Below are 23,426 nucleotides of genomic sequence, written 5' to 3'. Positions count from 1 at the left end.
ACTTTATTCCCAGTACTTGATGAACTAGGAAAGATCTCTTATGTTCTTCAAATTGCAAACAAGCAACAAAATCAACACAAAATAGTGATGATAAAGTTTTGGGAAAATTACAGGGAGAATGTATTATACACTTAATTTTTTTTAAAGTCTACTAAAGCTGTGTCCTTTTTATATACTAGTGTACAACAGATAGATACTTTGGGACTTTGCATAACTGAAGTCTCCCTTAATCTAGAAAGAGAGCAAACAGTGTCATCCCAAGACTTTTATCAGCAAATGTATGGTTTCTAATAGTCTTTGTAATGATGCCTTTGACAAGTGTATACACGCTCTGATTAAACAGAGTGTATATACTTATTTATAAGGGGAACTAGAAAATATTTGATAGTGTTTGCAGCGTGTTCTGTGAAGCTTCTTCATGATCAAAAATGGTATTGTTAGTGTACATTTTGTAAGAATCCTGGTAGGCTAGAAATTTGAGTGCTTTTTTTCATCTTTTTGTTTGCTTTTTGTTTTTTGTTTTTGTTTAAAAGCGTCTCTTTACTTTGAAAAATGTGCTGCAGCCCAATAAACTATTTGTCAATTGGGAAAGAAATCATTTGTATCCTTTATTAATACAATTTTGATACTTTGCAGTCTCCTTTTTCTGAGCTTTTTGTGGCTTACTCTGAATGGATCACTGTGTCCTGATTTTACAAATCGTCGCAATAGAATGTAATTGAAAAGACAGAACTCATGATAATCAGGTCCACTTAATTAACATATTGTCCGTGGGAGGCCTGGACATTGACTGTCTGCCATTATATATTAAGATCAAAGTATTTGCTGAAATCAGACATTAAAGTTTTTTGGTATCCTCTTGTTTTTCAGTCATCTTGTGACTTCTGACTACATCAAGAATATGTTCAAATGTTAACCATAAAGGAATATCTAGTTAACTTCTGGATAAATTGAGACACAGATACAGTCCCTGGAGTTTCTTTTATGAAAAGAAATGGTCTCAGTTTAGTTAGGACTTTAATTTAAATATTTAAATATCACAGACAGTTTTTGTAAAGGCCTCTATCAAGTACCATCAAACTGATACAACAGAACAAATAGGGCTTTTTTAGGTAATTTCTCACAAAGCTCTTTTTATACAGAAATTTTCTGATTTGTTTGAGAAGTTTGGGTGGGATGAGGAGTATGTGGCTATCTGAAGCATACAGGAATCTGTAAGCCACTTTTCCTCTCCTGTGAAGATGTCCTAGTGAAAATGCACCACTGTTGGTGACCTGCAAATTATTTTTTTGAAATGGTTTGTGTACCCTTTTCTGCCTCATTATAATGCCTGAAAGAATTTATTTAGAGAGATGGATGAGGGGGGTGAGGTTTGTATACAACATTTATAGCAAGTCCAAATCCAATCAACATCCAGGTCCTCAAAATATTGAACCTAGTTCTTTCATCAAAAACAGGAAAGTCAGAGCCGGGTATTTTCTAATGACATAAACCAACAAAGAACTTAAAAATAAAATTACCCTTACAGCCGCCTAGTATATCATTAAAGAGAAGTGAAGAGTGCAAAACTTTAAGTTTTAAGCATGTTTATAGTTGCAAAGCAGAAGTGCCTGAGCTTAATCTTTTGACATTTGGCACTTTTTTTTTGATGTTACTAGTTGTGGAAAAGTGTGGTGCAATGAAATACTCAGATCATTCTATCTAATTACAAAATGTAAACTACTTACAAATTTTCATCACTAAAATGGCAGGTCTAATGTAGCGAGATTTTTCTCCATTAGATGGAGATACTGAAACTATAACAGATATTTTAAAAAATCTTTTGTTACAGTAGTTTTATTCCTGAATTGTAACAAATCACTGTTTTTCTTTTAAGAAATTATATAGGCAGGATCAGGGCTCTGTCCACTGATCCCACATTTGGAGCAATGTAGGTAGACTTGTTGCACCGATATGTATCTCCATTGACTTGGGCACAGGAGCCACCTAGGTATCATGTATTAGATTGCAGACTAGTTGCAAAATACTGGAAACATAAAGTTGTTAACGAACATGTCCAAAAGCTCGGCAAGTCACCTATAGCTTAGAACTGATTATGGCCTATTGAAGTGTCAGTTAAATATTTTCTCATTCTGGCGTGTAAAGTTCTTCACAGCCATGCTGGAAAAAAACTAATATTTAGTAAAATAAAACAAGATACAAAAAAAAAAAAAGAGTACTTGTGGCACCTTAGAGACTAACCAATTTATTTGAGCATAAGCTTTCGTGAGCTACAGCTCACTTCATCGGATGCATACTGTGGAAACTGCAGAAGACATTATATACACAGAGACCATGAAAAATACCTCCTCCCACCCCACTCTCCTGCTGGTAACAGCTCATCTAAAGTGATCACTCTCCTTACAATGTGTGTGATAATCAAGGTGGGCCATTTCCATCACAAATCCAGGTTTTCTCACCCTCCCCTTCCCCCCCCTTTTCCAAAAACCACACACACAAACTCACTCTCCTGCTGGTAATAGCTCATCCAAACTGACCACTCTCCTTACAATGTGTATGATGATCAAGGTGGGCCATTTCCAGCATAAATCCAAGTTTAACCAGAATGTCGGGGGGTGGGGGGGGTAGGAAAAAACAAGGGGAAATAGGCTACCTTGCATAATGACTTAGCCACTCCCAATCTCTATTTAAGCCTAAATTAATAGTATCCAATTTGCAAATGAATTCCAATTCAGCAGTTTCTCGCTGGAGTCTGGATTTGAAGTTTTTTTGTTTTAAGATAGCGACCTTCATGTCCGTAATTGCGTGACCAGAGAGATTGAAGTGTTCTCCGACTGGTTTACGAATGTTATAATTCTTGACATCTGATTGTGTCCATTTATTCTTTTACGTGGAGACTGTCCAGTTTGACCAATGTACATGGCAGAGGGGCATTGCTGGCACATGATGGCATATATCACATTGGTGGATGTGCAGGTGAACGAGCCTCTGATAGTGTGGCTGATGTTATTAGGCCCTGTGATGGTGTCCCCTGAATAGATATGTGGGCACAGTTGGCAACAGGCTTTGTTGCAAGGATAGGTTCCTGGGTTAGTGGTTCTGTTGTGTGGTATGTGGTTGTTGGTGAGTATTTGCTTCAGGTTGGGGGGGCTGTCTGTAGGCAAGGACTGGCCTGTCTCCCAAGATTTGTGAGAGTGTTGGGTCATCCTTCAGGATAGTTTGTAGATCCTTAATAATGCGTTGGATGGGGTTTTAGTTGGGGGCTGAAGGTGACGGCTAGTGGCGTTCTGTTATTTTCTTTGTTAGGCCTGTCCTGTAGTAGGTGACTTCTGGGAACTCTTCTGGCTCTATCAATCTGTTTCTTCACTTCTGCAGGTGGGTATTGTAGTTGTAAGAATGCTTGATAGAGATCTTGTAGGTGTTTGTCTCTGTCTGATGGGTTGGAGCAAATGCGGTTGTATCGCAGAGCTTGGCTGTAGACGATGGATCGTGTGGTGTGGTCAGGGTGAAAGCTGGAGGCATGTAGGTAGGAATAGCGGTCAGTAGGTTTCTGGTATAGGGTGGTGTTTATGTGACCATCGTTTATTAGCACTGTAGTGTCCAGAAAGTGGATTTCTTGTGTGGACTGAACCAGGCTGAGGTTGATGGTGGGATGGAAATTGTTGAAATCATGGTGGAATTCCTCAAGGGCTTCTTTTCCATGGGTCCAGATGATGAAGATGTCATCAATATAGCGCAAGTAGAGTAGGGGCGTGAGGGGACGAGAGCTGAGGAAGCGTTGTTCTAAATCAGCCATAAAAATGTTGGCATACTGTGGGGCCATGCGGGTACCCATAGCAGTGCTGCTGATCTGAAGGTATATATTGTCCCCAAATGTGAAATAGTTATGGGTAAGGACAAAGTCACAAAGTTCAGCCACCAGGTTAGCCGTGACATTATCGGGGATAGTGTTCTTGATGGCTTGTAGTCCATCTTTGTGTCGAATGTTGGTGTAGAGGGCTTCTGCATCCATAGTGGCCAGGATGGTGTTATCAGGAAGATCACCGATGGATTGTAGTTTCCTCAGGAAGTCAGTGGTGTCTCGAAGGTAGCTGGGAGTGCTGGTAGCGTAGGGCCTGAGGAGGGAGTCTACATAGCCAGACAATCCTGCTGTCAGGGTGCCAATGCCTGAGATGATGGGGCGCCCAGGATTTCCAGGTTTATGGATCTTAGGTAGTAGATAGAATATCCCAGGTCGGGGTTCCAGGGGTGTGTCTGTGCGGATTTATGCTGGAAATGGCCCACCTTGATTATCATACACATTGTAAGGAGAGGTTTCAGAGTAATAGCCGTGTTCTGTATTCGCAAAAAGAAAAGGAGCACTTGTGGCACCTTAGAAACTAACCAATTTATTTGAGCATAAGCTTTCGTGAGCTACAGCTCACTTCATCGGATGCATACTGTGGAAACTGCAGAAGACATTATATACACAGAGACCATGAAACAATACTTCCTATTACCTGCTATTACCAGCAGGAGAGTGGGGTGGGAGGAGGTATTGTTTCATGGTCTGTGTGTATATAATGTCTTCTGCAGTTTCCACAGTATGCATCCGATGAAGTGAGCTGTAGCTCACGAAAGCTTATGCTCAAATAAATTGGTTAGTTTCTAAGGTGCCACAATTACTCCTTTTCTTTTTGCGAATACAGACTTAACACGGCTGTTACTCTGAAAGATACAAAAAGTCACTACACAACATTTTATTTTATGTTACTAATACATCTAAAATTCAAAGATCACATGATACAATTTAGTGAAAGCAAAGCAGATAACTGGAAGTACTGAACGCTGGCTTCAAAGAACTACTGTGATTGCTCCTATTTGTTTTCCTCACATGCTTTTTCTCACAATCTCTGCTAGTACCAACAAAATTAAAAACACATTAACAAAACTGCCACCATCAAAAGAAAAAGAGCCTTGGTAACCCATTCCTTCTAGAAAAGCCTGAGTAAAATGGCTGGGCTTTGCAATAAAACCTGAAGGCCAGAAAAATTTGGGCTTTGTGGAGCCAAATGACTGTATGTCCTAGGGCTTGTGTTTTCCAGTGTGTGTTAAACACTCCATTGAGTAGAGGTAGAATTCCGTTCATAATGTACAGTGACAAGTGATATTTAATTAATTTTTGGCACTAAGCGAAAAGTATTTTTTCTTCTGCACGAGTGAGCCTCTCTTTTAAAAGATAGCTTCTAATTTCACCTTTTTCATGTGTCAGACTACTGTAGTCCTGTTCAGCCTTTGCAGATTAGTCAGAAGGAGAGCTAGTTTCTTTGATAGCATAGTGAGATCCTTACCAGTGCAAACATTGCTTGCTGTTCTCAGAGAATTTAAGTAGTTTTCTAAGCTAGCATCTTATTTATTGATTCAAATTTATAAAAAAGTTCCTGTCTCCAACCCAAGGTGCTGTACAGTCAAACATGTGCAGAAATGGGCCAAAAAAGCCACATACCTAACAAAGTAACTTCTTCTCTCCAACTCCAAAACTTTATTCAACCTCCTCTTCTTAGGAAAAACCTTTGAAAAATGGATTGATTTGTAGTGCACCCTGAATGTCTTCATATTGACACATTTGGCTAGTCATATCCTGGCACAGCTATGTTAGCGGCACATGCACGTGCTTCACATCCTACCTTAGGAGCTCCACTTTATAAGCGTAACAAATGCATTGTGTGTGGTGGTTTGTTTTTTTTTAATTTCCAAAGTTGGTTAAATCAAAATCTGTTTTCCTCCAGAAGACAAGGTACTCTCCTCTAAGAGGGCAATTTGGATGACAGATTTCACCTTCCAACCTCCAGTCATTTCAGCTACAGGAATTAAAAGCAAAGCTCTTTTGTTTATAATGGAAAGTGGCTTTTTCCTACCCCTCTGTCTCCCTCACTTTTTTTTTTTTGTGCTCAAGAACTGCTGAACTGTACACGCTCAATCCTCTATAAAAAGAAATAGAAACTCCTCCTAGAGAACATCACTTCCCGAAAATGATTTTTTAAGAACGTCATTAGACACTGAAAATAAGGGGGATGGGAATGGAAACAATTATGCATCTTTAAATACTTCATGCTGTTTCTGCCATTATTATTGTGCAATCTGTTTTTTATATTTTATCGTGAATTAGACATGCAACTGTGCAGTGTGGAGACCTTTTCAGTGTTATTGCTAAAAATAATTCAATATAAATATGTAACTCAGCAGTGCTCTAATGAAATACACATTCATTTTAGCTTCAGATAAAGTAGCATTACTTAAGATCTTGTTGCTTCATTTTTGCATATTTAGCTTTTTGCTCTGATCTAAAGTAGTTTTATGAATAATTGCACTCGAAATGACAAGCCTATATGTACAAATTAAATTTCCTATTAACATTTTTTCTGTCTTCCTGGTTGAAGCCTGTTGAAATTCTAAATAAAGGATCATCCTTTTTCTCTCTACCAGAAGAACTAAATAAGTCTAGAAGAATGGTTAAAGTACATATTTTTAAAGTAATGTGATTTTATGTAGTTCATGTTTCACAGTATAAAAAGCACGAGCCTAAGGCACAGAGACCTAGTTTTGTGTTGGTTAATTATAAATCTTGTCAGCTGTAGCACCACAGTGATGTCTGACAACAAAATGAGCCACAGTAATTCCTATATTTTGGGAAATGAATTTGTTATATAAAAGAATAAATTAAAAATTGAACAACATACAAAAGATCTTTATATCTTTGCTTGAAAAGACTTCAGTGAACTGGTTCTGTAAAAATGATGAGCAAATGTAGTGTGAATTAGTTTAAAAACCTGTTTTGTCTCAGTTTGCAGTGGTAATACGATGTCACTCATCTTCCAACCAGCGCTGCTATTTTTATTTAAATGATTCAAATGTGTGAACTGTGAAGTCTTTAGTCACATGGACAAAATCTAAAACAATTCAAAAAGCAGTTATCTAGTAGTAAAAAAAAAAAAAAAAAACTTTTCAGCAAACAGCATTCAGCACGCATCCTGACTGAGCACCCTTCTCAATTCCCAGAAAAAGTTTAGGAAAATAGATGTGCCTTGCAACATTACATGAAGATAAGCCAGTCTTGGCACTGGTGAACCAAGGTGGGGAAACAAATCCCAGAATCTAGGATCATCATTGGAAAGCACCCAGCAAGTAGCCACCCCTTGGTCAGTTTACACCAAGAGGAAGCCTCCAACTCAAGTTTTATCTCAGATATTCTCAGCTGCTGTGATATTATATATAGGGGAGAGAGAGAATCTATAACAACTCCATTTATTTGGGACTCTCTACTGAATGTCAAAACCAACCTTAATTTCCACCCATAAATCAACTGGCACCCACTGCTCCCCTTTAGCACAGTTCTGCTGCTTCTCTCCTCATATTCAGCACTCTTTCGCCATCTCAAAGTAACCTTTTCCCCAATCTAGTCATTCAGTACAGAAATGCAGCTCTTCACATGAATCCTATGTTATGGTTTCATTCCCCTCCCTCCTTTGAAACTGAGGTGCCTATCTCCTGAATGGAGATACAGGGTTACCGCTTGCAGCAGAGAAAATGGGAATCAGTAAAGGATTTTGTCAGCAGGGAATGACCAAGAAAGGGTCAGAGGGTCTCTGAACACAAGGGTTCTTTAGCACAAGGGATGATCTAAGCCACCTTGTGAATAAATACAAACCATAGAGTCACTGACATGTTCTGTAGTAACCAAGGATCCATACAGAATAAGGCTTCTAAATGTTTTCTTTTGTTGCTCTCTTGGGCATTTCGATACTAAGCCTTATATCTTAGTGTTATTCTTTTGAGCCAAGGTTTCCTTCATTTTTCTTGAATACATGGTTCTGGTCCCTTGTGTTGTCATTCATCCCCTGCTCTTTGTCCTCCTGTGCTTCCCTGTGTCCTGACCTTTGGGATCTTCTGTCAAGATTACTTGTGATCTTTTCACCATCCCACCTACAGACGCTGCCCGGGTTATGCAAGACCCGACTTAGGCAAATCTGCATTTACGGAAAAAGTTCCATAAGCTAGAAACAGTGGGGGGGGTTTGCATAATGGTCAGGTATATGTTTCCAACTTACGCAAAATTCGAGTTACGCAAGGCGTTCCAGACTGGAACAATTGCGTAAGTCTGGGAGCGTCTGTACTTGCTTTAATGCAGGTGTCGAGGAATACCAAGATTTGGTCACTTTAAAAGAAAAAAAAAACAACCCTGAAAATCATGGAATCCAGGGCTTTTGTGACAAAGACACATCTATCACTATTAATAAATAGAGATTTCATGGCTGAATTTTGAAGTTTTTTCCGATACATATGTCAGATAAGACAAAAGCTTATTGTTGATCTTTTTACTTCTGCCAAGCAATGATGAATGTTATGTATTTTATTTTATTCAGGTATAGTAAACTACTGTAGCTTAAATAGCTTATTCCAAAAGTTTTTCACACAAGGAACAATGTCATTTTCAGGGCAATTGGAATTAACACAAAGTTTGAATAAATGGAGCATGCTGTTCGGTATTTAATATAAGTGCTTTTTCCTACAGATGTTCAGAAGACTTATTTAATATCAGTTTTGCAGATTCTTCTTGAAAAGATTGTGTACAGAAAGTAGTAATTAAGGTGTGTTACCCAAATATCTGTTAATACAGAAGAGTAAGAAAACTACATTTCATTAAAGCACTCACAATTTCATGTTTTCCTGTAGCATCAAAAGTGGTAAAGCTACCACAACATAATGGCAGCACTGAATGTTTTGCACCTTTGTAATGGCTCACTCTAGGTGACAGAAACGTGAAAAGTTTGAAAGCTTTGGGAAGTAACTGACGGTGCACACAACAATCATTAATCATGGGTTTTCTCTGAGAACTGACATCTTAACATTCACCTGTAGTTTCAGATGGTTTGCCAAGCAACTTTGTGTTCTGAGCTACAGACATTCATACAAATCAACTTGAGCCAAAAAAGGTTTATCAAAGTAGTTTGATACGAATATGTATAACATTGGTTCCTAAAATGAAAAACTGTTTGCAACATTAAAAATATGTTTTGCCATCATGAGGAGTAGATGTTTGTCCTAGAAAAGCTACATTTTTCCTCCTTCCTTTGATTCTATTCCTTAGTACACAGAAAAATCTGTGACTTCGAGTGTTTAGAAACAAATGGATTTGATTTAATTTAACTGAGAAAGGATATTAGATCTCCAAGTATGAATCCTTAGAGATTGATAAGGAACTATACTTACAGTTTGATGTTGCATTCCTTTTAATTTGATGGAGTCTATTTGGAAGATATCTTTGCCTGTATGTAAAGGGAGAGATTAAAAAAGAGCATAATTAATGGTAGACTCCTTACCGTGTTATCCCTTATGCTAATATGTACGCTTATGATGCTTGCAGTGTATGCTTGTCATTGTCTAAGAGTGATATTTATTTGTAGCTCAGCATGTTGGCTAACAGTACATCCTTGATCTGTCTAAGAAACCATATTTATTACTCACTGTAACTCCTCAAGAAGCTGTTTGTAGTAGCTATAGATAGATATAGGTCTTTTCTTATTTTCTCCTTAGCTACCAGTTTTACCAAGAACCCATATTCCTTATTCATAAGTATCTGTTTTCTTTAAGTGCCTTGCTACCTGGGAGTCCTTCCTGACATCTCAAACAGTGGATCTTCATTTGGGAGAGGATTCTGAAGATAAACCTTGAATATATTTCTGATTGATCTTCCTCTTCAGTGCAGTTTCTGCCAACCAAAGAAGTGTTCTTTATATGAGATCAGATACATTATGAAATAAAACTGTAAGAATCAGTGACATCTGGAAAACCAGCCTATTGAAAACTCAGGTATTCTAGTGTCCTGACCTACATTTTTGGATCATGGTATATATTGCTATATATTGCTCAGTTATTATTTTACAGATTTTATGCAAGTGCTTCCATATAATTGTTTTCTTAAATATTGTGTAATTTGGATAAAAATATTTTAAATATGTAAAAACTCAATTTTAATAAAAAGTTTAATACAGAATTGGTTTTAATCCTCTTTCCTAGTCATTAAGAATTAAATTTTCCATTTTAGCTTGCTTTGTTACATTTTATTTGTAAGATAAATTTCCCACATTTTGTAAAACTACATAACAATTCTCAGGTAGTTGATCATTAATTTTTTTAATTGATTATGCTGGTGTCAGTCCATGGTGAAGTGGTAGCTAACTTTTACCACAAGTCTGGTTTTGACTTCCCTAATTCTCTACAAAATGTAGATCAGTCTCCCTGAAATTTTCCATTATGATCTTATGCTGGAGTAGAATTTTTATGGAAGTTTTGAGCCAAGTTGACAATACATCAAAAACTACTTGATTTAGAAATACTTTTCTTTTTTTAATATGGAGTGGTGGTGATTTCTGGTAGCCTCAAAAAACTGGTGCCTGACCTTTTTTAGAGGTGAAAGTAGTGAATTTAGTTAAGAGCAGTTTATGCATATGTTAGGGATTTTGGTGTATACAGAATTTAGTCTATACCAGCTGGATGTGAACTTCTTAAAGTATAAATTGGATCTGTCTTGACATTAAAATCTGCATAGACCTTACAGTAAGTAGAGAGGTGTGAATGGCTTGTCAAATATCATCTTTTGACACTGTAAATTAATTTGAGACCTATTGTCTGATGTCCACCAAAAATAAGATCTCAGGGCAATGAAATAGTACATGACCCAATGCAATTGCATTCCACAATGCTTTGTGTGGGACAGAGGAGCAATTCACATCAACATGTAGTGTGAAAAGTTAAACAGATGCTCTATTAAATGAATACAACATTTAAAGAATTTAGATGCAGTTGAAATTTACTAAGGAGTAAACTTGATGAGTTTATAAACCTGCATAACAATTTTACTTACTATCTGTCATTCTCAGTATTTACGTGTCTGTTAAGCACCTCTCTGTGGCCCTAGGTGATTTTACAAGATTAAAAAATATAATACAAAATGAAAAAGTCACTGCATGTGTAATGAACTAACCATATAATATTATAGCACTTGCTCACCACGTTACCCAATCCTGCAGACATAATGAACTTGGTGAGACTGCAGGATCAGGGCCCATCATGATGTATATTTATAATCCCATATTTGCCCATCCCGTAGTCCTTAACCCACTCCCTCCAAGAACACCTGAGGGGAAACATGAAAGATTAACAAATACCAGGCTCTGGTGATCAAGAGGTAGACAGTGAGCACTACAAATGAGGGCTCCTAATGGAGAATAAAATACCAGCACACTGTCTTCCTCTCCTCTTTCCTCTTGCCCCTTCCCCCCAGCCCCAACTAAGGGATTTCTAGGGCAAACAGCTCTCTGATTACCACTGTCAGGATGCCTGTTCTTAAGTCCCTTGAGTTCAGCTGAAAACTTGCAGACAAGCAGTGAGTTTCAGAAGTCTAAGGAGCACTGGTATGGGCTGTCACACTAATAAAAGGTCAGCTGCATTCTACACTAGCTTCAGTTTCTGGACTGACTCAAGGTATGCCTCGTGGAGCAGCCCACATTAAGCTAATTATTGCTAGTCAACTGCTTAAGCTGTTGATTTAAGTGCTTTATAAAATATTATGAGGACCAACAGTGGTGGTGTTTTTAGGCATCTTTTGGGAAAGGCATGAGCATTGTCTGACCTCAAACACACACACAATAGTGGGATTCCTAAAAGATAAACTATATCAGTGCTCAATATGGCAGTCAGAGCACAGCTCAAGAAAGAGGTCTTTAACACATCTTGGCCCTATATAACACCGATGAAAGATTCAAATAAATGAACATGTAAGCAAACAATTAAATAGAATGTCAGTAATTTAAGCTCGAAAGAGAAGAGGTAAGATGTGTGATCTCTGACAGAAGTGGATGAAGGTACAGAACCTTTTTGTGTTTTCAGCAATGAATTCTGCAAGTTCTGTTAGAATAACATTCAGGAAGCTTCTTTATTGGGCATTGCACAGCCACAAGCCCAGATGAAGGATGAAGATCACTACATCTGAAACTTGAAGATCTGTGGCTATTTGTGTCTCTGACCTCCATAATACAGAGAGGACACTGGCAGCTGTACATCAAGAAAGACATCAGAGACACTTAGTATGTTAACAGATTTTTGGCTTTGGTATATTTTCATAATTTACTTTTCACTTTATTATTGATATTTAACAAAGCTGTGAATTGTGATAGGAAAGTCATCAGGTACATGATGCATCTTCATAGCAATATATTGCTTGTTCTAAAAGTTTTTTTTTTAAGTTGAATAATTTATAGCAAAATTGGTTTTTATGATTTGTTAATAGCATTATTGTAAAGTAGAGACAAGATCTATTCATTATTAAAATATCACTACCATTGTTGTAGGATGTAACACTATTTTGAATACAATTTGAAATCCTTCTCAAGTGACTTTTCAGACAACTTATTGGGTGTTTGGCCCTATTTCTGGACACTTTTAGCTCTCTCTTATTTTTCTTAGTCTATAACATACAAAATGTTTCAACTACTCTATTAACACGCTGGCTTATTCCCTTATATTTTCAGATTTTCCTTGCTGGCTTTGCATAGAGTCCAACAATTTAGTGTGTGGTCATCTTTCTAAGGTACACAGGGTGTGCCTGAGCAAAACCCCAAACTTGTAGATGCTTAGAGCTAGCACCCTCTATTTTGGGGGATTCTGCACTCCTTGCAATAGAATTGTATTGCAGAATCTAAGTGGTCATTTTGAACAAAAATTGGTTTCTAGCCTTATCATAACCCTGAAAATCTAAACAGAGTCTAGAGAGACAAGGTGAGTGAGGTGATAGCTTTTATTGGACCAACTTCTGTTGGTAAGTCTCTGTCTCTCACCAACAGAAGTTGGTTCAGTAAAAGATATTACCTCACCTTCCTTGTCTCTGTCTAGTAGCTGTGTCAGTCTGAGGATACAACTACACTTCATGAACAGAGAACAGACAGATGAATGTTGTATAACTGAGTCTGAGAAGAACCTTAAATGATAGCTCTGAGTGGTATAAAGCTCTCATCTCTGAGAGTTCAACTCTGAAAGTTAAATGAGAATTTTATATCAATATTAACTATTTTATTGCTGATTTTTAACATAAATAACCAGCTAATGTGTTCATAGCACAATCTTCCTGGTACCAAATCTCAGCTATCCCCTACCTCGCTTCCACAATCGTGAGCTTTGCCTGACATCTGACTATAGTGCCAGTGATATTTCTGACAACTATGTTAAAAACTTCCGGTTTCATGCTTTTTTATCATTGTGTCTTCTGCCATCTACGAAAATTGATGATTTGGGTATGGATCAAGACAAATGGTTCCTATTCATTTTTGCCGGAATCATTTTGCCTTTTGTGATTTTCTTTTCTCTATGTTGGCACGTAAAAGAGAGTATACTATGTAAAATGTAGGTCATCCATCCAAGATGTGCCAGCTACATTTTTAGGATTGGCTCCTATCAGCACAGGAGTTGCTTTCGTCACAGCAATGCCATTTCCTGCCAACCTAAGAATGGGGAATAAGTGATCTTTGATAAGGTGTTAGCACCTGAGTGCCAGACCAGTTATTCACTAATAAATAGTGCCCATTAAGCCACTGTGAGTATACGGACAAATGCTTCAAAAACACAAGTCCATATGACAGCAAAAGCCTTCCACTTCCGAGAGGTCAGCTTGCAAATCTTAACTATCTTCAATCCTCTCAGGCAATATTCTGATTAAATAGAGGAGCTTTACAGGATGGGAGATCAACAGACAGACTTTGTTAGACCAACAGGGGAATACCAAAGCCAATGGTCTTTTGTCAACAGTGCCCTGCCTCCATTCCTTCGTGGTTTATATCTAGGACCTATAAACAAAAGCACTGTCCTGTGCTCTGAGCTGTTCTGAAAGTCCATATGGAAACCAGCTGTTTCTCAGGTAGCTAATTCTCCCACCCCCAAAACAGTCATAGCCATGGCAGATTTTAGGGAACAAGTATCCTCCTCTTCTATGCAGACGACAGAGCTCAATATCCCGGTTCTGTAATCAGAGGACAGTCTCTGAAGGGAGACTAGGATTGTAAACCACTCTCTGCAAATGTCAAGTTGAGGACTCTTCCACCACCTGAGTTATTGTCTGTAATGCTGCTCCACAGTCACAAAAAGGAGAGGAAACAAGCCCAAACGGGTGCATCAATTCTGGATGAGCAGTAGTCTGTTGAGCCTAGTCCAGTATGTACAATCACATGGACAAATGCAGGAGCAGCAATGGACACCTGAATTTTCCTAGTGTGTTAGACTCTCCCTTTCCCACTGATGCTTCCACTCTATCAAAATGTAGCTTGCAGGGAACAGATATAACATGCTCCCTGTATAGGGCAACACTAAGTATGTCAGTAGTAGCTGTAGTTACTGATTGGTCTTTAACAATAGCTTAGGGCAGAGTGTGTTGCAACAGTCCAATCTTAGAGGTGACAAAGACATGGATGCCTATGGTGAGATGCATGTCTAGAGAAAAAAATATGTTTATCGGGCTTTTGACCACTGCTGCTATCTGAGAATCCAGATGTATCTCTGCCTTAATAATCAGCACATTCATCTTGCCTTAGTTCAAAGTGGGTTGTGAATCAGCAGGATAATGGGCTAAAATGCAGCCTAGCCAGTTTAGAAATTGTGAAATATAACATCAAAGTCAGGTCCCCCACCTCCCCCCCCGCCTTTTTTTCCAAACTACCCATGGCATTATTGGAGAAGACAATTTATTGTAAATGTTATTACCTGATTTTAGTGGCAGAATTTCAGAAAGAATATCACTAAATAAAGATAGTACAGCATATCTAAGCATAAAAGTAACATTTATCATTGCATGTTCTGGCCAGTGGATTACTAATTTTTATCGTTAATACCCCTCACTTGTATTTTAAAAAATTATATACTACTGTGTAGTATCAGCACATTGATGATTATTGAAGGACTGATGAGAGTAAAATTCAATGTAATAACTTAAGGTCATGTTTGAGGATCCTTATCTTTAAACAAAACACAAACTTTCCTGTCAAACAGCAGAGTGCCTATAACTGGCGAGGGTGATGCTCTAATAGCTGTAATAGAGCATGTGCAGCACTGGTAGTGGGAAGCAACTAGTAAGCCAAGTGTATATAAAGCACTGCTCAGCTTTCTAGTTTTGATTATGTGAACAAGTTATGAACTGTCCATTTGACCACATTTGCCTAGACTTTAACTGTAGCATTATATCCCTGGAAGGGAGGCCTTACCAGTGCAGGAGCCACAGAGGTAGTTCAGGGAGTGCAGGAGAAAGTGACAAATCGGTATTAATGATTTATTATTGTTTCAGTCGTAGAAATTCTGGCCGAAGTTTAAACTCAGCCCTGGCAGCCTGCTAGAATGCTTTTCCAAACAGAGCGTCACACTCCCTTGGCTGAGCCTTGTTGTCCGTTGGAGGGAACAAAGGTATGGTGGCAGTGCTTTTACATCACCAAAAGATATACAACACATCACTGAACCTGAAAGAGAGATGGCCACAAACTTTCAGTGAGTCAATTTAGGAAAGTATTTCTTCACACAATGCACAGTCAACCTGTGGACCTCATTGCCCGGGGATGTTGTGAAGGCCAAATGTATACCTGGGTTCAAAAAAGAATTAGAGAAGTTCATGGAGGATAGGTCCATCAATGGCTATTAGCCAAGATGATCAGGGATGGAACCCCATGCTTCAGGTATCCCTAATCTCCAATCGTCAGGTGGTGAGACTGGACGGATGGATCACTCAAAATTGTCCTGTTCTATTTATTCTCTCTGAAGCATCTGGTCAGAGGACAGGATACTGGGCTAGATGGATCTGTCCCAGTATAGCCATTCTTACTTTATTTCTCCTTCAATTCACTAATCAGGAGGTATCAAAATCTTAGAAGACTGGAAAGTCTTGCAACTGTATTCTGTTTCAAATGCAGGGTGATAGAATATGTACAGCTAAGGAAATGCACAACTGAAAAACCACCTTTATTTAAAAACGAATGGAAATAACTTTCTCCACTTTCTCTTATTCTGTGCTCAGGCAAAAAGATATGATTCTGTTTTAAAAGTTTTGATCTCGTCCACAGTGTGTTAAACTCAGGTATTAAATCTTTGACCGGAGTAATTTTCTTTAATAATTCTATCACCTCTAGTAGATGGTTAAATATTAATGCAAACATAGTAAAGCTTAATTCTTAAACAAAGAGTGTCAAGTAAACTACCACGTGTCAAATTCCAGGCTTAGAACCTTGAATCTATTGTTTGCATTCAACAAAAACAGTTGTCATTCTGATTATGCAATATATCATGTTCACTGTTCAACCAGCAAACCATTTTTAGGCAGATATAATAGTTTCGTAGGAAATATAAGTAAGCTTATTGAATTAAAAGTTAAACATATTGAAACTGCTATGTTTTCTAAGTGTAATGTATGTTTGAGTCCTAAGGTCAATTTTAATATCAGTAAAATAATACGCATATTACTTTTGTAATTGGAAAGAAATGACTTGATTACTTATTTTTTAGTCTCTGAGAGCATGTTTGTTTAAATTGTAAATTAACATTTTTTAATAGTGAGAATAACCATCTATACCTGAGCAGGAGCTCCATATGCACTGAACTACCACAGAGCATGTTACTCTTGCAAGGAAAATTGTATATTCAATTAATGTTTTACATTATTTGGAGGCTGGGTCAGAAAGTTGAAATCCAACCACATCCTGACAAGTGCTGAGCATCTGATCTTGCACAAAAGCCCACAGAAGTTGCATGTGCCTAGCACACCTTTGGATATGACCCTTAAAAAGACAAGGGACATTAAGGGACATTTATCATGCACATCGTAGGGAGAGTGGTCACTTTGGATGAACTATTACCAGCAGGAGAGTGAGTTTGTGTGTGTATGAGGGTGGGGGGTGAGAAAACCTGGATTTGTGCTGGAAATGGCCCACCTTGATTATCATGCACATTGTAGGGAGAGTGGTCACTTTGGATAAGCTATTACCAGCAGGAGAGTGAGTTTGTGTGTGTGTGTTTTTGGAAAAGGGGGAGGGGGGTGAGAAAACCTGGATTTGTGCTGGAAATGGCCCACCTTGATTATCATACACATTGTAAGGAGAGTGATCACTTTAGATAAGCTATTACCAGCAGGAGAGTGGGGTGGGAGGAGGTATTGTTTCATGGTCTCTGTGTATATAATGTCTTCTGCAGTTTCCACAGTATGCATCTGATGAAGTGAGCTGTAGCTCACGAAAGCTTATGCTCAAATAAATTGGTTAGTCTCTAAGGTGCCACAAGTACTCCTTTTCTTTTTGCGAATACAGACTAACACGGCTGTTACTCTGAAACCTGTCATAAGGGACATTTGTTAGAGATACTCCCAGGATTTTCCATTTTGAAAGCGTATTATGCTCTTAACATTCACAGATGCAATTTTTTTCAGCTCCTTTTATTTCTTATTTTTTTTTCTAGTGCTACGCTGTGCTTCCAACTCAATCAGCTTAAGGAGCCATTGCAGTAGAAATTATAAGTCTGCAAGCTTCAGTAAGTCTATTTTTCAAAGTGTTAAGTGAAGGAGGAAATTTGTAAATCAGGATCTAAACAGAAAATCCACTTTGTCATACTTTCTTTCTTAATAAGAAAAATTATGCACCCAGATTCTGTAGATTGGGTCTCAGCATCTCTGGAAGCAGCCTTGACATACATAATTCTATTAGAGAAACAAAGGAGAACAAATCTTAAATCAACATTAAAAAAAACTGAATGCTTTATCTGATGTAAACAAAAATCATCTCTCTTTATTTCTGGAAGTCCCTATGAAAATGACAAGGGCAGACAACTATAGGAATGCAAAGAAAAAGTAAATTGGAACCAGCTTGTTTAGAATGGTGCTCTAAATTTGGGTACCTAAAATTGGAAATTACTTTTGATTAATTTGGGCCTACATCTTCCAGTTCAGTTTCTCCATTTGCAAAATGGAACAATACAAATCTAAGGGGTGAACTGTGGGCTAATTAGTTAATCTTCGAAGATGAAAAGTTTATATAAAAACTTGCTGTGTTTTGCCACCTATCCCTCTCCAAGTTTTGTCCACAGGTCATAGAATCATAGGACTGTAAGGGACCTCGAGAGGTCATCCAGACCAGTCCCCTGCACTCATGGCAGGACTAAGTATTATCTAGATCATTCCTACCAGGCGTTTGTCTAACCTGATCTTAAAAATCTCTGATGAATGTCATACCTTTCGCATGGGTGATAGAATTCTCATTTGCATAAAAGGAAAAACATCATCAGTGTATTTGAAATAGATATTCTATTTGAGAGCGTAAGGAAATCTGTTTTTTCCTTTATTTTATTTTGAGGGGGGCTAAAGGAAGATTAAAAGGGGGTTAACTTGTAAAGCTATAGCAAACTGGGGCTGAAAGGAAATAGTTAATTGGGAATAGCTCTTAACAGACTATGGGTTAGGTTCAGTGACAGCCCACTGGGAGAAATCTCAACTTTATAAGCCAAATTAATTGTGGCAGCTTGTCCTATTAAAGTAAGCTGTTCAATATATATTGGTGACTCCCAGAACGTTAGTTTATTGCCTTGAGCTGCAGATGTTTTGTTACCATCTCATGGAGTGGAAGAATAAAAAAAAACTTCAGACAAGAAATATAACGGGGCAGTTACAGAAAGGTTCATGTTTATTAGATTAACATTGAAGTTTTGAGGTATTTTTTGGTTCATGTTCTCTTTACTATTTCATTGTAGAGTTTTCTTTGCTGCTGCTATCTGCTACCCTATCCTGATGTTTTAAATTCACAGTATCCACCTTTGTCCCCTGTTTCTGCAGAGAATGAGATCTCTATGTTGCTTGGTAGGTGTGTGTTCTTCATGATTGTCATAGAGGATCAAAAGGCTTTAACTGGCATCTCAGTCAGGGATTTTACAAGGCAACCACTTCACTACTTCCAGTGAACAGGGACCTTTTTCAAACACATATGTTGCAAATAGATATGTTTAATATCATAATACAGTACCTTTTAATAGACTACAGTGTGACTCACTAATGTTAAATTGTACAATATCCCAAGGGTTTTTTTGTAAATTCCTATACATCTTTTCTACTGCCCTAGGCATTCTGTAGCAGACTCATCTGTTAGGAAGATGCGTAGGCCTCATTTCTGCAGTCATATTTTGTGCTGGTGAGATTTGTCTTGTAAAGGTTATTTTTCATCTTCCTTTCATCTTCCTCTTTCACCTTTTTTCTCTACTCCTCCTTGCCTCATTTTCTCTTCCTAGTCTTCTCCTCCAACAATATTTGTTAGTATATTTGCTGTTTTTCTAGGCACCCAGAAAGCTCTGGTTTTTATTCCCAAAGGTCTCTGGAATTTGGGGCTTGATCCTGCACCATTGTAGTCTGAGTGTTTTGCCATTGAATTCAATGAGAACAGGATAAAATCTGTAATGGGCATGTGGGCTGGTATACTGATTTCCTAGCCCCCCAATAACCAGTCAGATAACTGTCAGTCAGTTGTGGTCCCTTTTTTCCAGGGATGCCTTTATGGGAACTTATAAAGAGTCCGAACAGAACAAAAACATCAGTAGCAAAACACAGAAAGCAAACGCAGTCAGTACCATAATCATACAGACCTGGGGGCAGGGTTCCAGTTTACACCCAGCTGTTTCCCCTCTCCCTGTCTCCCAAGTAGCCCTTTATATTTCCCCTGCTCCCTCTGGTAGGTGAGGGTAATCGGCTGCTGCATTAAGCCTTCAGGGCCTGGGCTAGGGAATGTCCTTGTATCCTGTCAAAGGGCCCTTTTTTGGTTCCCAAGGTGGTCAAAGGGTCGTAACAGGTACATGGGAACACACGCATGCTCCCTGTACAACTAACCTGTAGGAGAAGATGCAGACATGGTGAACAGGAAGAGGAGGATTCCAGGCATAGGTGAGGTTACCAGAGATGAGCGTGAGAAGGGAAATGGAAACATCAATTAGCTGATAAGAGGTGATGATCAAGTGCTATGAATGAGATAGTCTAGAGATCCATAGAAGAGCTTAACTCTTAACTGTAAGAGTTTTTTCCTAATTTAGATGAATTACTTCACAAGTTTGTATCTCAGAGGTTGCATTTGGGTCATATAATGTAAGGGTTGCTATGGGAATTCCTCTTTCCATTACTCAGCCATATTTTGCAAGTTGGCAAAGATGATCAAAATGATTGCTGTATATACATTCATTCGCCCTTAGTAGCATTTATTTACTATGCTGACCATTTTGGAAAACAAGGGCACAGAAATCAGAAGAAGTGTTTTCCTTATTTTATGTCAAGCCCTTGAAATATGTATTTGCATTTTGATTTAGTTATACTGTTTGTTTAGAATGTGTACATTGCGAGATTGTGCATATTTTCTTTGGAAATCTCTCTACAGCAAAATAGACCAAAATAATATAAATAATTAGCACTGTACAGTTGTATTGTTTCATGAAAAATTAGTGTTGGATAGCAAGTAACTCCAATAGGAGAAGAAAAACAAAGATTCCCTCTAGCTAAGCTATGAAGAGCTGTGCTAGCTTTTTTGGTGGGAACTTTTAGCCAGTGTGTTTCATTTGCATTATCTCTACGTACAAACTCTACCTATATTTCAGGGAGCAGTGAGTATTTAATATTTAAATTAAGTTCTGGCTACCTCAGAAATTGACTCTCTCCCAATGTGCTACTTTAGTAGTTGAGAACACACAAAACATTTGTCCTAACCATCCCAAGGTTTAATAGGGAGAGGAGAGGTTTTCAGAGATGGGCCCTCAACTGTGAATCTTATTTTACCCTGTAGGTTTTCCAGAGCCTGAATATAGGTCATATTACAAAGCTCATCTTTTCTCTCAAGCTATTTTTGAAAATGTGAGCTGAATTGGCTGTATGTTGTTATAAGAGAGTTCTAAGAGAGGCTTGTTTGGGAGGATATTGTATTTGGATGTGGTATCATTGTGTATATTGTATCATTTACTTGGTACCCAGAGGTTCAGATGGGTGCAGTTTTAAATAAATAATATAGTTTTGAGTATACAGGTAGGTGTGGGAAAGTAAAAGAATGTGCACTCTCCTCTTGTGTTGTGTATGAATAAATATGATGTAGTATAGAATAAAGTCTTTCTAGACGCTTCTCTGAAATGGCTGCCTTAGCCATGAGTGGCAAAATCATGAATGAGTTTTGTAGGTCACCACAAATGAGTATCAATAAAGATTTTTAAATCACTCTATAATGTATTCTGTGTATAGCCCAATATAGTACATAAACAATCTCCAATCATTTTCAAAAATTGGATTTGGATCCCTCCACATATAAACCAGTATCCCATATCTATATTAACACCAACTTTGAGAACTCAAGAGGAGAGGGAAAATTATAACTAAACAAAGGAAAAAAACACTAACATTTGTAGAGGGTTAGAAACAAATGTTGTATAACCCACTGGAAAACTGGGATTATCCCCTTTTCATTGGTTCCATTTCTACCTACATGTGTCTTGAGAACAGCTAGTTCTGATGGAGTGCTGAGATCCCTGCCTAGGAATATTTTCTCATTGTTTCTTTGTATTACTTCTCCATCTGTCTGTATCCATCTGTTGTCCCTTATACTTAGATTGTAAGCTCCTTGGGACGGGACCATCCTTTTGTTCATATTTGTATAGCGCGTAGCACAATGGGTCCTGCTCCATGATTAGGCTTGAAGGTCCTACAGTAATACAAATAATAATCAATAATCAAGATAGCCAAGCCAAAGCCAATCACTGGCCTAAGAGTCAATTGTGCTGCTCTGGGCATTTTTTTCTGGGGAAATTCCACATTTTTTGTTGGGGGGGGACACGGGGGGGAGGAAACATGCTCACATTTATCTTAGAATTGTTAAATGGTGGTCTGAAACTGCTGAGGGGTTTTAAATGTTAGAATAAGTCCTCTGGGGGTGGATTAGTGGTCAGAGTTCAGGCGAGATGGTCAAAAGTGTTTTATAAATGCAGCTCACCACATGACTCTGCTATTTATCACATGGATTTCCAACTCAGCATGTATGGCACATATATTTGTGGCATGTGTATGTGTAAAATTGGCACCTGAATATTTCATTTCTGTGTTCCCACGGACCTAACTCTTGACATTTGATACCGCTATCCATTTTGAGCTGCTCAGAGCATGAAACATTCCAGATTTGAACTTTGACCATTCTATCAGCAATCAATCACCTAAAAGTCCCAATTTCTTATGGGATATTAATTGTTGAAATTTCTTTTTAATCTAGAATTTTGATATTCATTTTCACACCCATTCATTTTGGGATGCATGGAAATCCCAAAGTTGAATTTTCAACTTTCCATCAAAGGCCATCAAAAAATTGTTATAAAATATGTATTTCTTTGAATCTGGCTCTAAAAGTCCCTTGACTTCAGTTGGATTTGCATCATATCTCTTAATAAGCAGTGTTTTAAACAGGTCATGCATTCTAATTAATACATTGTGTAGGGAAAATTATTCATTAAAGGAGTCAAGACTCCAGACAATTCAGTATTGATCAGAATATTTCTGGAGTTAATTTCTAAAAGTTTGGGAAGGTGATTTCTGTGTAGCATTTTCCATTGTATCTCAGCTGTTTTCCATCAGTAGCAACATGTGTTGAATTGGGGAAGCAATGACGTTTCAATTATAGGGCAGCTCAACAGCTACAAATGCATGTTCTGCTGCTTGATGTTCTCCAGAAGGATGTAATCAATTCACCCTCTTTTTGAATGATGTTTCAGATTGTGGTCTTGTAAACAGATCTTTAAATATCTATTTTATAAAGAAAGCTAAATTCCTATAATTAGGAGGATTTTTTTTCAAAATTAACCCTAAAAAGGAAAAGGGGGAGGGTGAAGGTACAGCAGCTTTGATTATGAATCCGTAGTGAAAGAAGAGAATGTTAATAATTTGAAAAAAAATTTTAGAAAAGAAGAATACAGTTATTAAACAGCAACAACTAAATGCAATGTGTCAGAGATGAAATGAAAATGGTGTTTCTTTAATACTGAATCCCCCTGTAATTAGTTTGGATAGTGATCACTGGCACTTATTGTTTTCGAAATCAGTAAGGAAACAGGAAAACAAAACCCATGAAGTTCATATTCAACACTTGCAGAATTCACTTTGGCCAGCACACTTCTTAAAAGTGTTGAATGGCTACTCCATGGCCACGGTACTCCCGCTCAGTCCACACAATGTTATGCTTCTGTTGTTATGCTGTAGATGCTGTGGACATGGCCAGAAATGTCTGATGTTTGCCATGTCTTCAAACAAATTCATTCACTAGCTTTTGCTTTGCACTGTCCATGTCTGAACACTTGACTGCATAGCAACAAAATTGCAG

At 37.9% G+C, this 23,426-nt stretch overlaps 1 protein-coding gene across 2 annotated transcripts in view; it reads left to right on the top strand.

Moving 5' to 3' along the window:
* The window catches only part of SNX7 (sorting nexin 7), a 61,586-nt gene extending 51,593 nt beyond the window's left edge, over nucleotides 1–9,993 (top strand). For both annotated transcript variants that reach the window (XM_073356955.1, XM_073356954.1), the window contains one exon: nucleotides 9,631–9,993. In XM_073356955.1, coding sequence (XP_073213056.1) covers nucleotides 9,631–9,711 — 81 coding nt within the window. In that variant the 3' untranslated portion in view covers nucleotides 9,712–9,993. The remainder of the gene's footprint in view (nucleotides 1–9,630) is intronic.
* The last annotated feature ends 13,433 nt before the right edge of the window (nucleotides 9,994–23,426 follow it).

The sequence above is a fragment of the Lepidochelys kempii genome, chromosome 8 (assembly GCF_965140265.1).
Source record: "Lepidochelys kempii isolate rLepKem1 chromosome 8, rLepKem1.hap2, whole genome shotgun sequence".
NCBI classification, from domain to species: domain Eukaryota; kingdom Metazoa; phylum Chordata; order Testudines; family Cheloniidae; genus Lepidochelys; species Lepidochelys kempii.
Note: the sequence above shows the minus strand (reverse complement) of the source record. Positions and strands in the feature narration are given on the sequence as shown.